Source organism: Mytilus edulis, chromosome 9 (assembly GCF_963676685.1).
Source record: "Mytilus edulis chromosome 9, xbMytEdul2.2, whole genome shotgun sequence".
NCBI lineage: Eukaryota > Metazoa > Mollusca > Bivalvia > Mytilida > Mytilidae > Mytilus > Mytilus edulis.
The window spans coordinates 68,261,869-68,279,052 of record NC_092352.1 but is presented as its reverse complement, the minus strand read 5'-3'; the positions used below and the strand labels follow the sequence as shown (position 1 = coordinate 68,279,052).

General features: G+C 31.2%; 2 protein-coding genes across 2 annotated transcripts in view; both read right to left on the bottom strand.

Annotated features, from left to right (window-relative positions):
• LOC139488863 (uncharacterized) overlaps window positions 1-17,184 on the bottom strand; it is a 190,399-nt gene that overhangs the window by 69,520 nt on the left and 103,695 nt on the right. The window lies entirely within an intron of this gene.
• LOC139489354 (mucin-2-like) overlaps window positions 702-17,184 on the bottom strand; it is a 63,405-nt gene continuing 46,922 nt past the window's right edge. The window contains exons 11-17 of the mRNA XM_071275663.1: window positions 13,912-14,026; window positions 13,073-13,188; window positions 10,306-10,389; window positions 5,963-6,046; window positions 5,524-5,622; window positions 2,608-2,649; window positions 702-1,563 (exon numbers count right to left, since the gene is read on the bottom strand). Coding sequence (XP_071131764.1) covers window positions 1,439-1,563; window positions 2,608-2,649; window positions 5,524-5,622; window positions 5,963-6,046; window positions 10,306-10,389; window positions 13,073-13,188; window positions 13,912-14,026 — 665 coding nt within the window. The 3' untranslated portion in view covers window positions 702-1,438. The remainder of the gene's footprint in view (window positions 1,564-2,607; window positions 2,650-5,523; window positions 5,623-5,962; window positions 6,047-10,305; window positions 10,390-13,072; window positions 13,189-13,911; window positions 14,027-17,184) is intronic.

Here is a 17,184-nt window from a genome sequence, read left to right as displayed (position 1 = left end):
TGATAATCCGACGAGGCAAAACAGCAGCTATGATAATTTAAATGTTTCTTTACATATATTACATGTATTAGTTGTCAAGTATTTTTTAAATGTTTTTGGCAAACGGTATAAATATCAAAATGTTAAAGTTTTTGTCTCTATAGGTAAACCCTAGCAAACTTCTTATTTTGATATGTCGCTATACCGTTGAAAAGTTGTCGTTGTCATGTATGTATATTTTGTGTTTACTTTACAATAAACAGAAGATTTGTTACTTTGTATTTGTAATTTTACCGATTGTGTTAAAGAATTCAAACACGCGCGATATCATTTTCTCTGAATCCAAAACAAAACAGAAGAAATAGGTTTCAATTTTGTAAACATACCAATGCTACTGTTTTTATTTGAAATGGAAATGGCCGGAGTTGGAGGTTTTTTGTTGTTGTTTTTTTTTGGGGGGGGGGGGGTAGATATTATGGTAAATGTAATTACTATATATCATTTGATAACGCGTTCCGTTACCTTTTGTTTTAGATATAAAGCACACAATTTTACGAACTGATGCAACGTAGCGATTTTAACATAAAGAAGAGGAATTATATCATATAAAGCGTCAATGAGACACCAAACAAGCGACGCAAAAACAATCTAGAACATAGACATGTAAACAGGGTCTTCAACAATTTATACGTGTTTATACAATATTTCATGATCTTAATCCCTCCGATTGTATTAAAGCTATGACAAATATAACAGAGAACATAGATTCTTTAAACTATTTGCTTCAACACACAATGTCACAAAAATATAAAAAATAAAATATACAAAAGAAACGACATGACGATATAACTGAATACAATCACCAGTTAATAGGCATGTAACATTAATAGGTGGCAGGGTAAAGCTATACTTTTATTTTTTATGTTATCATCTTCTATATATTTGTGATATAAAATCTAATTAGTTTTACTCGTGATGAATACAATAAGAAACACATCACACAGACTTGTATACAATGTTCCCTTTATTAAATTAATAATGAATTATAAAGTACAAAATATGATATATTAGTAATATTTATTTTTTAAATAGTTTTTCTTAAAAATTGTGTATACATGGACACTACATTATTTGTATCTGAAAACTTGTTAGGGGTTAGCGTTTGGGGTACCAAATGGTCAAAAGAAATTACTTTTAAAAATACATTATGTATACAGTCAATTGTTCTTTTCTTAATTCATAGCAATGTTTAGTTTCTATAAGACATTTTAGTTAAGAATTAAATTCATCAAAGAGAGCCAATCAATATATGATAGTTCGGTATATACATAAGCACAAGGGTCAACATATTTACTTTCAAAACTATAATGTTCATTAAATTTTGTAAGTAGTGATAGCGACGTTTAAATTTAAACGGCAATGGAACGACATTCCGTTCACATATTGATACTGCGAATGACTAATAACTCTGTTTTCGGTCGGACACTTTGGCATTGTTAGTTCGTAGACAGAGCCAACACAACCAAATAATTAACACCAGTACCAAACAACTGCCAAATCCAATCAGGATATAAATCCAAAACTCTGAAATGAAAAGTATAAAGAATCATAAATATTTTGTAGACATAATTTGCGAGAACATTGTGCTTTTACAACATTTTTTGTACAAGCAAGTGAACATGATAAGGTCGTGATAACTTTGTTCAGTTAATAATTATTTTATTAATATAATTAATTTTGTATTGTCTGATAGATTAGAAAATGGATCTTTTAATTATAATAGATGTATAAATACTATAACTGTGTTACGATATTTATCCACTCGAGACAGTTACATTTTTAATGTTTAATACACGAGTCTTGCCGAGCTTTAAAACTTATTAAAATGTAACTGTTGTTATGTAGCATTTGTCATAATGTCACAATAGCAAATTCAGATAAAATAAATCAATAACATCATGATTAAATTTCCAACAAGCGTTTGCTGCAGCAGATGGTTCAGTATTTATGAGATATAATTCTCTCATAGTTCCAGAAATGTGTAAATAGCACAAAAATTAGGAAACAGCTTAGCCTTGAAACTGGCATGATTAAACAATATGGCGTATCGAACCTCGATACATGACTAGATTATCCCTCAATTTTTATGGCACTTGTTCATAATTCTTTCAAACTGAACAAACAAATGGTGAGCAACCCGAACATACATAATTGGTCAATTTATTTATAATTGGATTCCATATACTCATTAAATATAAGAAAGCAGAAAAATGAAAATTACAGGCTGACAAATGTAAGACAATACTCCAGAGACAAACTATAGTCCTAACAACACAACACAGAGACAACGATTGAGCTCGATGAACCCCGACAAACAGTTGGGAGTAGATATAAAAAACTGTAAAAAATCTAACAATGCGTGATAAACAAGATAAGTGTGCATATACCGTAGAGATCGGGTATAACTCATTCTTCACCAAACAAAAACCCGAAGTAATTTGTTCCATTCTTTAACTCTTAACATCTGGTTTAATCGGTGTGTCTATCGTCAAATGTTAAAGAAGACATAACTGTGTATAATGTATTATTATTATGTAGCTAAAATCAAAATATATGTATAGAACTTACCAAATTGACACAACGTACCCACGTCATTCATATCTTCTCTGTCTATAAAAGAAAAATTCATTCGTACTCTGTTAACACAACAAAATATCATGAACTGAATGTAAAAGTCGAAGAGATAAGCTTGCAGTATAAATTATCCATTGGATTATTAAAGATTTGGATTTTTGTCAATATCAAAGCAAATCTATGTAATTACTTTGGTAGTGTTTACATATTCTGAGTGTATAAAAAGTTCAAATAGACACAAAATAATTTATAAAACTATGCGAAACACTTGTTGATAGAGTTGAAAAATAAAAATGTTTTCAAACAAATCACAAAGATGCGAAACACTTGTTGATAGAGTTGAAAAATAAAAATGTTTTCAAACAAATCACAAAGACTCTAGAAAAACCTCAAATGTTTTGAAAATGCTAATGGCATGACAATCAAAAGAGCCAAAATCTACTTTGTTTAAGAAAATTTGAAATAAATCCGCTAACTCACAATTTTGACCATAAAATCTTAAAAGTTTTCGATGTGATAATGTAGTGAAAACTTGATTGAAATATACGTTAAAATGTCCATATTTTGATTAATTTCGTAATCATTGACGTAGTTGTGACGTCATTCTATAAGGTGATTTACTTTATCTGCAAATTTTTAATAGATTGACTATTATGTCCTAGACTGCTTGTTGAAATAAAGAAAACAATGTGATTAATTGTATTCCTGTGAAAGATTTCACAGATAACAAATACTTGTGCGTTTGTTTGATTCAAATTAACATATTATATTCTCTTCTCAAATATTTGGTTTCCAAATTCTATCTCATGGATTTTATTCTATCTTTACTTTCTTTGATACTACTGAAGGCTAATGGCAAATGTGTTAAGTTAGTTCTATTCTGCTTAGAGTTTGACATGCATAATGTCTACTGCAAGTTAAATATTTATTGATTTGTTGTTTTACAAAATACATGAATCAATGTTTTTACAACTCAGAGGAGAAAAGCCTTGTTTGTGGATGCTCTGAAATTAGTGTTTGAATTATTTTTTTTTCTCATAAAATATCATTTAAAAAAAAAACCTTCACCCATCAAAGAAAAATGCAAACATCATTATATTAAAATTCTCTGTAGCACCTATAGTTGTCATAGTTATAAATGAGGTTCATTAGATAAGCCCTAAATGAAATTGAACGTATTTGTATGTGATAAAAAATGTCTAACCACATCGATATAAACTACAATAACTTATTTCGATTAATAAAACTAATTTTTTTTGCAACACCTTAGAATATTTTTTTTGATGGTACTTTGTTCTTCGAACTTTTAAAATTCCTTTGACTATTATATTTGACATGGTATTTTTCAATCAATATTGTTATCATGATGCTAGTAAGCGTACTTTATAAACTAAACAATAGGTAAACAGATTTTAGTTAAAACATACATAAGCCATATTCATGATATTGAACTTTTTAAATCACCGGTAATGCGACATAATGGTTTTTATTTTCAATATCAAAATGTAATATTGTATAAAAATAAAGAAATGTGGTATGTGTGACAATGAGACACCTCTCAACCGTAGACCAAATAATAATATATAAATTGACAATTATATGTCACCATACGACCTTCATAGATTAGCAAAATCCATATAGTCAGCTATTCAAAGGCCCGTAATGACAAATGTTAAATAAATCAAACTTTATGAACAAAAGAATGAACGACAAATACATATTACATATAGGAACAAACAACCACCACTGAATAACAGATTCTTGAATTGGGACATATACATGTGTGTACATTTAGGGTCGAACGAAAATATAGTCCATCGAGACCGATACAGCAACATCATAATACATATACAAATATATTCTACGTTGATAGAAATGTTTGAAATTTAACGTGTGGTTCATGTTGGTGTTGTACATATAAAAAAGAAGATGAGGTATGATTGCCAATGAGACAACTATCCACAAAAGACCAAAATGACACAGACATTACCCCTATTTGTGACACTTTGTTTACGCATCGTTGTCAATATAATGGAATTTATTGCGTCTATGGTACAAGTGAGAGATTAAGCGCTATAAAACCAGGTTCAATACACAATTTTCTACATTTGAATATGCCTTTTCCAAGTCAGGAATATGACAGTTATTCTCCATTTGTTTGATGTGTTTTATCAATTGATTTTGCCATTTGATTAGGGACTCTCCGTTTTGAATTTTCGTCGGAGTTCAGTATTTTTTGTGGTTTTACTTTTTACCATTATGTAAGAACAGACAACGATTTATGAATTTTTTTTTCTTAGCCACGATATTGTTTTTGTAAATATGTCATACTAAACATTAACCATGAGTCTAAGGATGAACACACATTTAAAAGTAAAACTGTGATTCTAATTAATAGTTCAATTGAGGATGACTTGCGGTCGTATCAGCTCTCGACATGTTTAAAATCGACAATAATGATTATGTATGGTCACTAGCGCACGTCTCACCAGGACGATAACACATTCATTTATTTGACTAAACGTTTTCTGTTTTCTCATTAGCTTAAAATATAGCCAATTCTCTTTCATAAAACGTCATATTCAACGCTTCAAAAATTACGACAGGTCAATATAAGATTTGGAACAGCGTCCGTGTACCTAAAACAAATATTTTAAGGCAACGTCAATGAGGTAGGTTTATGACGTCAAGTTAATTTCCCAGTTTACCTATCATATTTTGTAAATGTTTTGTAATGGCAAATAATCATAGAGTGCATTTATTTTTTTAACTCGAAATAAACTTTTTACTCAACAAAATTTTAGTAAATTAACAATGTTCATTAGACAATCTATTTGAGTGACCAAGGCTGTCAATATAACAATTATTTCTCATGTTTATACACACAGTGATATCTCGCTAACAACTCACTTTGTTCTTGTCTACCATCAAGAATCATGGATTCAGACGTTTCTGTCCTTGTAATTGCAGACGATGATTTGATATTATCAAATTGTTGAGTGTTATGACCTGCAGAAAGAAACGAAAATCAATGTTAAAGGTTACATTTTCCCAGATGCATAGGTGTTATTCTATAATATACTGTTGAGAACATAAGAGTCAGACAACAGTCCAGGTAGAATATGAAAATGTCGATGCCCCTGAAATTGAATTATTCTATTATGAGTACTATGTTGTTTTAGAGGTTTAAATAACAATGCAGGAATCAATCGATTTCCATACCTCCCCCTCCCCAAAAAAGAGTAGAAAACACCATATCATTAATAAAAAAAGACAAAAACTTGTTCTAAGCTTTTTCATATAATCCCTATCTTTGCATCTTTATGTAGATATACAATTTGATACCTACTGTTGATGGTTACTGGTGGTGTTGATTGTGTTCTCAGTGTTGTTTCCGCTACGTTAGTTGGTCTTGGTGTTGGAGCCGGTGATGCTAAAAGTAAAAGAAAGTAATCATTTAATCCCTTTTGGCTCATGTCCTAAATGAGGCGCCTCTAACCTTTGTATTTGGCAAAACTTTTAGAAATTTTTGGTCCTCAATGCTCCTCAACTTTGTACTTCATTTGGCCTTTTAAGCATTTTTTTGATTCGAGCGACACTGATAAGTCTTTTGTAGACGAAATGCGCGTCTAGCGTATATGTAAAATTTTAATTCTGGTATCTAGGATGAGTGTATTGTTAAGCATTTGATGTTTTTTTTTTAATTTTAATTCATTTGTATGTTTAGGAATTACGTGTGGCGTACATTTTTAATGAATTTATTTCGCTGCGATTAAGACCCATTACCAATCATGGACTGTTTTCCGTATTTTGTTCGGATTTTCGTTAATTGACACATTCCACATTTCCTTTCTCAATATTATTAAAATAATGTAAATTAAAGAGAAAAATTATCAAATTATGATTATTATTCATTTTTCACAAATTTATGTAAAAACACAAAATAACCGTAGAAGCTAGCATATGTGTGATTCTACAATATACTGTTTAGAACATAAGAGTCAGATAACAGTGTACTATTTTGTTTAAGAGGTTTAATCAACAATGCAGCGATCAATCAATTTTTATACGCCTCATCCCCCTCCCCCCAAAAAAGGTAGAAAACACATTATCATTATTAAAAAAGAGTCAAAAAACATAGCCTAGGCTTTATATATATAAAGGTAATGCAGTTGTAATCATGGACCGTGAGTATTACAGAGATAGTATTTTAAATATGTTACAAGATGAAATGTCTTATGAGGTGACAGATAAAAAATTGGACCGACAAACAAGTACAATGATTAAGAAATTACTACAGAAACATGAAACGGAATTGTTTAAAGAAGAGATAGATTACATTTCAAATTCTAAATTTTCAGAAAGCTATTTCTATGGTTTACCAAAAATTCACAAAAGTGAGGAAATTTCAAATGCGATATCAGAACAAAACAGTGAATACATCGAACTTTTAACACCAAATGATTTAAAATTTCGACCAATTGTGGGTGGACCCAACAGTGTTACACAGAATTTAAGCCATTTTATAGACATTGTGCTTAAACCTTTACAAAATGTATGTCGTGAAGTTCCAAGTTTTATACGAGACGATTTGGAATTTTTAAATCATCTACCTAAAACTGTAAACCCGAATTCAGAACTCAATACTTTTGATATTGTCAGCCTATACACAAATATTCCTCATGACTTAGGAATTACAGCCGTAAAATATTGGTTAGAAAATACGGAAAACGTCATTGAAAACAGATTAACAAAAGAATTTATCCTTGCATCTTTGAAACTTATACTAGAAAGAAATATTTTTTACTTTAACGGAACATACTATCATCAGAAAAAAGGAACAGCTATGGGTACTAAAATGGCGCCTTCATATGCCACTTTGGTACTTGGATATTTGGAAGAATTATTATACGAAAAAATGAGTCACAAGTACGGAAATGAATTTGCCATTTACATACGTCAAAACTGGAAACGATTTCTTGACGACTGTTTTATAATTTGGAATTCGGATATATCTGTCTCAGATTTTCATTCTGATTTAAATTCTTTAAATCCATATATTCATTTCACTATTAACAGAAATGTCAGGGAAATGCCGTTTTTGGATATTTTGGTTATTATAACGGAAGACAATGAAATTGTCACAGATATCTTCTCAAAAGACACTGATACACATATGTATTTAAATTTTTACTCAAACCATCCAAAACATGTTAAATTAAATATACCTTTTAATCTAGCGTCAAGAATAATCACTATTACAAGTACAGACATATTACGCAATAAAAGACTGGAAGAATTAAAAGCGTATTTAAAGAAACAACACTACCCGGAACAAGTAATAAATTACGGAATTCAAAAGGCACTGACAAAAGGGCCAATTGTTACAGAATCACGGCGATCCGAAACTACCGAGGAATCATCGAACAATTTAAACAAAATTATTCCGTTTGTCACAACTTATAATCCGCGAGATTATGACATTTTTAGTTTCATGCGACAAATTGAAACAAATTTACACAAAAGTGAAAGAATGGACAAGGTCTTACAGAAAAAGAAGATTATCAACAGCAAAAGACAGTCGAAAAGTCTGAAACGATATTTAACATCTTCAAAATTTGACTTTAATGAAACTGTGCCAATTGTAAAAAAATGTACCGATAAACGATGTATGACTTGTCCAAATTTAATAGAAGAAAGTTCAATTTATTTCAAAAATGGAAAGCATTTTACTGTGAGGCAAAATATGTCTTGTAAAAGTTCAAACGTCATCTATTCTCTCATATGTTCAAATTGTGAGGAATTCTATGTTGGAGAGACAAAAAATGAACTGCGGACTAGAATGACTTTACATAGACAGCAAACCAACCATGAAGATTTAACACTCATCAGGGCAAACGACCATTTCCATCGTTGTTCTAATGGACGATTTAAAATATTTCCATTGTATATGGTCAATCGTCAAAATGATTTTCTCCGGAGGAAGAAGGAAGAACTATTCATAAACATTCTCAACCCGGGATTAAATGATAAATGATATTCTAATTTTAACGTAACATTTTAAAGTCTTAAAATGACATTAGTAGTCTCCCTTGTATTTGTTAACGTCATACTATTGTTAACGTCAATCAATTGTTTTATTTATATACAAGTCACAATTTACCTGAAGATCTGCGGAAGCAGTGAAAGTACTAGTAAAAAAGTGATGCATTGAAACCGTTTTTATCTTTTAATAATTTTCTTATATATATATATATATATATATATATATATGTAGGACTCAAATCTATGGCGGGTTCCAAATCTATGGCAGATTCCTAATCTATGATAAACGTGACGTTACAAACGCCAAACAACTCAAATCTATGGCAGATTTTTGTTTTCTCCAAATCTATGGCAGATCTGCAGAGAGTAACATATAACGTCACAATTGAATAACGCCATATAGACATCTTCGCCGCCGCTATCGATGGTGGAACCCATAGACTTGAACACCATTCAAGATGAAGTTATTTTACTGACAAAAATTTGCTGCTTGTTTAAAGGAAGATGTGACCTACTATTCCAAAGAGGGACAAGATGTGCTGTACCGGTCAATGCCCGTGATTAGGTCACCGCTATATTCAGTATCGCATATTTTTGAAAATGATTTTGGTAGTAGTCGTCTACGGTTTACGGCTGGAAAAGTTTATAAATTGAAAGATCAAATTACCGGATACAAATTTGATTTAAATCCACATCAAATAAAAAAGATGAATTAACGATATCGCTGAAATAAATATTATTTTCCTGACAAAAATTTGCCGGTGGTTTAAAGGAAAATATGACCTACTTTTCCGAAGAGGGACAAGATGTGCTGTACCGGTCAATGCCTGCGTTGTGGACAGTTGTCTCATTGGCAATCATACCACATCTTCTTTTTTATATGAATAAGGGCACCGCTATTTTTAGTATCGCATATTTTTAAAAGGAGTTCTGGTAGTATTCTACGGTCTACGGCTGGCAAAGTTTATTATGTGAAAGATCAAATTACCGGATACAAATTTGATTTAAATCCACATTAAATAAAAAAGATGAATTAACGATATCGCTGAAATAAATATTATTTCAAAATTCAAACTGTACTTTATTTTTATTTGTTACTTTTTTATTATTTTTTTTTATACAAAAAGCGGTCTTCTTGTTTGTTAAACGACTTATTAGTTGGTTTAATGAATGGATTAAACAGATACCATGCACAGATTAAAAAAAAGATGTTTATTTTTTACAGAGCACATAATTTCATCTTGAAGTCTGTATTAAGGTTTATGAATTTATAATTTATGACTTTTTTTGGTTGACCATTAGGAATGTTTATTTCACAAATGTTTATAGACATGTTCCCGTTGTCGTATATTTCCTCTTTCTTAAGACAAGTCATTGGTCGAAAATGTACTGCATTAATTGTTTTCCATTTGCAAAAAATTGCCATAGATTTTGAAACAATAAAAATCTGCCATAAATTAGGAAACTACAAAACTTGCCATAGATTAGGATTGTAAAAAATCTGCCATAGATTTGGGATGGCATGACGTCACATTTACCATAGATTAGGAATCTGCCATAGATTTGGAACCCACCATAGATTTGAGTCCTACATATATATTAACCTTATCTTCGCATCTTTATGTAGACATACAATTTAATACTTACTGTTGATGGTCACTGGTGGTGTTGATTGTAATTTCAGTGTTGTTATCGCTACATTAGTTGGTCTTGGTGTTGGAGCCGGTGATACTTAAAGTATAAGAAAGTAATCATTTAAATAGCAATGCAATAATCAATCGCTGTTCATACCCCCCCCCCCTTTCCAAAAAAAAATCGTAAGTAAAAAAAGACCAAAAAATTGCCTAACTTAAAAATCATGACCAGACACACATCAATAACTATATATAGGTCTTTAAAGAGCCTGTATCGTTAACTCTGATATTCAACAAAGGACAATCTCCACCATTGTTCCTGTTCTATTTTTTTCTATTCGTTATTTGGAAAATAGACAAAATTTGAATTTTGCGCTTTGTTCATTTTTTAGTCATCTCGGCTATCTTGTTTGTCAAACAGGGTCTGAGAACACGTTTATGTTTTAAGTGATACTCCATTGATAATTGTTACTAAGTGTGATTTTGGTTTGTAGTTTCAAAGAAGTTTTTTGTAAGAGACATGGAAAATTGTAAATATAGCTGTTTCTCAAACCAGTCCTCTTTTGGGGAGGTTTATAACATTCATAGATAATTTGATTTGTTGACACACTGGTTTGCAGATATGATCTCTATATTTCATCTCATTTTATTACAGTTACTAGTATTAAAAAAGTTAATATTGCTGTGAAAAATGAATTTTCAAGTAGACAAAACGTAAAGGTAGTTCATATTAACTTTCCATTGTAGGATAAACAAAATTCACGAAACTGAAACATAAAAGTGTCACAGTTTAAGCCGCGAACTGAATTCCTATTGGAAATTGGATTGTCTATCTTTACAGAAATGCAACCTATAAGGCAATAACTCCACGAAGGAGTTGTCGTATAATTTCCTACATTCGTCTCGTTTCGCTGATCATTTTTGCTTGTTTAGGTTTTTATCTATCTTTTACAATTTTGAAAAAATATATCGCAACAACGCCAAAAAATGGAAAAAATCATCATCAAAAGCAATTACTCTTAGAGGAGGCGAAATGCAACTTATTTGTAAAACTTGTCTTAATGACCAATTTTGCGATTTGAAATTTCTCTCTATCTTTTTAGCTTTTAAGATAAAAGGGGAAAATTAAGAAAATAATGAAATTTTTCATTTAAGGACATGTGGTGCACACTTTTAAATAACACGCTACGCGGGTAAAAAGTAAAATAAAAAAAATACTGAACTTAAAGGAAAATCAATTCGGAAAGTCCATTATCACATGTCAAAATCAAATAAGAAAACGCATCCAAAACGAATGGACAAGAACTGTCATATTCCTGACTTGGTACAGGCATTTTCAAAGGTAGAAAATGGTGGATTAAACCTAATTTTATAGCGCTAACCCTCTCACTTTGATGACAGTCTCATCAAATTCCGTTTTATTTATATTGATGCGTTAACTAAACAGAAACAATAAATAAAACAGTCAAAATATGGGTACACCAGCCATCATCGTATAACAATTTTAAAAGGAACAATTTAACAGAACACAAAAAAACCCATCTACCTACAAACACATTCATTGATTTGTGTGTCTGACGTCAGAAAATTTTATACGTCACATAGATTTGTCGTTCAATGTACATATAAACAATTTTAAAATTTACATACTAGGCAATGTTAGCATATAGGGTTGAAAAATCAAAAGTATGTAAGCATGAATTTAAAAAATAGACCAAGATTGAAAATAGTCAAAAAGTTATATATAGAATTTATAAGAATCCAAAAATAGTTAATTCCACTACGCGATTGAATGATTTTGACGTTTATTGTTCAACGTATTTAGTAATTCATAATAGAAATATATCATAATGACATAAAATAGAACAATATCATACTGACGGGATCTTTTAAAGTACAGAGTCAAGTTATAAGAACCAAACAAATACAAAAAGTCGCATATACAAAACACGCCACCAAAAAATGAAAGACAATACAAACACATTGACGAGATGTATAAGTACCGAGCCACGTCAAACGGATATCACATAAAACCATTCAACAGTAAAGTAATATTAATAATAGAACAAAGACAAATGAAAAAACTATAAAACACGTTGTTAAGATGATAAACAACATCAGTACGCAGAATCTATACATCAAGACCATCGTGTATTATTTGTGAAGTTGATACGGAATATTTATCAACAAGGTCTTGGTACCTTCCGATGAACTTTTTTAGAAAAAGGACGAGACGTTCTTTGACATACCCCTGGTTCATCAACTTTCTACTCAGACACTGATGACGTTTTACAAAGTCCGAGTAGGAGCTGCAAGCTCTTGAATATCGAATAAGTTGGGAAATATATATCCCATATGCAGGTGAAGTTGGTATATTGCTACTAAGGTGGGGGAAATTTATAATTTCAAAATTAAAATCGTCTCGTTTGTCATAGATTCTGGTACTGAGATGACTGTGTAAGTCAAATTCGAGATATAAGTCTAAAACTGAGGCGAGGAAGCCGTGTCTGTTGTTTCTTTAATCTCTAGTTCTGGGGGATATATTAATGAAACCAATCAGAAAAGTTCGGATTGTTTATGGAAAGAACCTATTGTGCACCACATTTTTTATGTTGTTTCTTCATAGACAGAAAAAAATACAGTCATTCCTTAATTAGTAAAAACTATTCGTAATTTTTAAACATAATCAAAGCATGTTATCATTCAAACTGTGACAAGAAATCGTTCTATTATTCATTTATCATCAAATAACAAAATCTTGCAGGAGACATAAAACTCACTAAATGGTGGCATCGCTGTTGGTGCTACAATATTACACCGTGGAACTTTACAACAAAAATCTTTCGGATCTGTCACTAAAACACAGTGTGATGGGATCTGTGGGTATCTTGGGCATCTGAAATAAGACAAAGAAAACCATATATTTGTAGGACTCTAAAGTGCAATGTTTCTCTAAAGTGTGAGGGTCTACGCTTACGTACGATGGTGTCTCACGCTAAAGTGAGATGGTTTGTTTGTTTGATAAAGTACGATTATATATCACGCTGAAGTGCATTAGATCAATAAGGTATGGTTCGAGGGCTTAAAAGGTTGAAGTACATGGATGTTAAATAAGATCGTCTTTTAGCAATAGCTAGTATGCAAAGGTTTAACACAATTAATTTGAAAAGCTTTATAATTTTTCGGTAGGTCTAGGTGATTGTTTTTATTTTTAGAATTTCTACCACGTTCGCCGAGCTCTCTTCTTTTTTGTAACGGGTAAACATACATATAACATTTTCTTACACTGTACAAAATAATGTTTGAGCCGACATTTAAAATTTACGCTTGAAAACATGAAACGTTATTTTACTGACGTTACGTTTCAATTAAATTCATATTTTTACCGCAATTAGTAAACTGCAACGTAAACATGATTCAAATGATTCCGTTCGCTTCAAATAGAAGCACGATACAGAATACTTACGCATATACTACTTTGTATCTATATAGTAAAATTGTCGACTGCAGGATATATGCAAGTTATTAGTCCCTATAAACATAATAGCCTTTGTAATATTTTTGCCTTGAACAGTTTCCTATATGTAGCATGGTTAAGTGGTTTTGAACAAGTTCTTACCTTTCTGCACATGTGTACTGACCACTTGTTCCATCCATACATGTACAGTCGTAATCACAACCATCTTGCCATTTTTGGCCTGTGGTATATTGTCTACCTTTGTATTGACATGTTTCTGTAAAATATAATCGTTCAGGTGAATCAAATCAGGATACCATTATCAGATAAACAAGGTATGAAAGTTCAGCAGAAAGCAAGCAACCAAATGATGTCATTCAGAAAATATTTTTAGAGGTTTCATACTAATTTAGAGTAAAAGTGTAAATTATTACAGATAATTAAAAAATTCAGTCATGGAATGTATCTAGTTATCACATCCTAGAAATTTAGAAATGTTTGTTATTTTTTTATAATTTGAAATACTGATCGGTAAAAAACAAGAGGCTCATTAGTGCGTTATATCGCTCACCTTTTTTTAGTTATAGGCATTTAATTCATTTGTAGATCTAGCCTTGTTGAACAATTTCCTAAAAAATTAACTATTTCTGGACAGAAACCCAACAAAACGTTGCCCCATTGGTCTGAGGATTACTTTAATGGAAGATCTAAGTCTGTTTAACACTTTACCCCATGTCAGTTTTGCTCTTACTGCTTTAGTTTTTTTAAGATTAAAGCTGTGTTATGGGATGTAACTCCCTAAGGGGTCAATTGAATATATTTGTAGATCTTACTTAGCTAAACATTTATAGCCATTTATATGTTCTCTCTATCTATTATAATATTAAGGAAAACCACCCAAAATATTAAAATTAATTACTAGAGGCTTTAAAGAGTCTGTTTTGGTCACCTTGGTCTCAAAATGCATATGCATATTCAACAAAGGACACTCTCCAACATTGTAGACGATAACAAAATTCATGACCACAATCTGTTTTGTTAACTTCGTATTGCCTAAAAAAAAGAGGGTTAAAAAAGTCCTAGTTTAAGGGCAATCACTCCTACAAAGAGTGACAGTCTACCAACCATATCGGTAAAATTTGACTTGTTTGTAGAACTTGCCTTGTTGATAATATTTATGAATTGAGTGTATATATATCCTTTATAATTTTCAACATATATATAAGGCATAACGCAAAACAAAATTGTAAAAATCGTCATCAAAAGGCAACATTACCACTACGGAGTAGTTGAACGATTTCCTTCAATTGTTTTTATTATAGATCTTGTCTTGCTGATCTTTTATGCTTAATATTATAAATTTCTAACTTTCTATTATCAATTTTAAGATATAAGGCAAAAACGTGAAAAAATGGTAAAAATGGTAATAAAAAACTAAACTCTTTATGAGAAGTCGAATGTCGATTTCGATCATGCATATTTATTTGTAGAACTTGTAACGTTGATCAGTTTTGCAAATTAAAGTTTCTATCTTTACAAACCTGCTCGTGCATTTTTCATTGTTATTCAACGCAAAATAATTATCTAAGATACCTGGGACGATCTCATTTCACAAAGGATTTCTTTTGTCTACTTATTGTACCTCGAACTTATTTACCCGGTGTAGGTCTTTAAGTTGAGGTTCAATTTACTTAAAGTTAATCAGGCATGACTAATTAGATACGCCCTCTTAAAATCAGGGGGTCCGAAATAGGATCGGGAAAAAACACCAAGCAAAATACCATAATTTAAAATTTAAGAAATTGTTTGATTCAGAGTGCTTTTGGTTGCTTAAATATCTCCGATCAATAATCAAACGGTTTTTGTGAAAATAATAACCTGTCCCGAACCGGGAGATGTTGGCTGCAATGGGAATTTATTTATAAAAAAAGTCCATATCTCATTTACTTATAGTGGCCGTTATTGATTTAAAATTCATGGCATTTTGTTTATGGCATTCGTGTATCGTTGAGAAAAAGAGGGAAAGAGGGCTAACAGCTTAACTTACAAATTTCGATCATCATGGTTCTAATCTATTCTATTACGGCATACGTTTTACCTCTAGCGAACGCTCTGCCTTATAGAAAGAAGTGCCACTCTTAAATTGTAAGCATTTGCTTCAGATTGATCCACTTTGCATCTAGTCGTGAATATGCATGACATATTTGCCACTGGACACAAAGGAGCAATACATTAATCAGCTTCATTTAGTGATGTGTAATCATTTGTCTTCAGTTGATATTTATCTCAGTCAGTTTTCCATTTTTTATATATTTCATTTTTATTTACATTTAAATTTTTAATCGTAAACCTTAGCATTTCTTCAATCTTTTTTCTCTTTGCATTTAATCTTTTTTTTTTAAACATTAAAAACATTGTCGTAGTACACGGGGGTTACATTGTTTCCTTTCCAGCAAAACTAATAGGGGTGGGGATTAGAAATGAAAAACAATCTTCATTGAGTGGCAATAATTCATATTTTGAAGCGTACAATGACGGCTGTCTCGTCTAGGTTACAACATTTGCTGTTTCAAGATTATTTATATCTCAGAATGGTATAATAGTTGTAATAACAGCAAAAAAAATGATAAAAAAATGTTGACAACAATTTATTAAAGGATTCGACTTATTTTAGGCGTTTAATTTTTTGAAAGTGTCTTGCTGATCGGTTTCGTTATATTTTTCATCTACTATTGTCCTAGCAAGAGTCACAAAAATGTTGTTAAGCTGACCTTTCTTGTTGTTTACACATTTAAATCATTCAGCTCGTGCGTAGATCTTCTTTCCCTCTAATGTTTTTTTTAAGTTATAGATAGCGTAAAATTCTCACTACACCAGACATCGGATATACATTCCTATTATATTTCGATCGGACAAAGCTTCGTATTTATATATCCGATAAGCCAAACGAACGCACCCATTTAGCAAGTGTATACTGAGGGACGGGAGAGGACCAGAGATGTCAATATTTCTATACCCAAGTGATCAATCATTCGGTTTTGAATAAAAAGAGATAAAGGTATACATTAATGCGACAGCAACCCAAAGACACAGATAAATCAAAATATTTAGAGTCATCGTTCATTTTTTTATATATAAATAAGGCGTTAGTTTTCTCGTTTGAATTGTTTTACATTGTCATTTCGGAGCCTTTTATAGCTGACTATGCGGTATGGGCTTTGCTCATTGTTGAAGGCCGTACGGTGACTGTGGAAGTTTGGTCTCTTGTGGAGAGTTGTCTCATTGGCAATTATACCACATCTCCTTTTTTTATATTCAGTCTTTTTTATATAGAAAGATGCGTATAAATACAGAATAATTAGCTCAAAACCGACCCATGACTAAATAATAGTTATACGGAGTTAATTCAATAATATTTACCGTCAAATATTATGT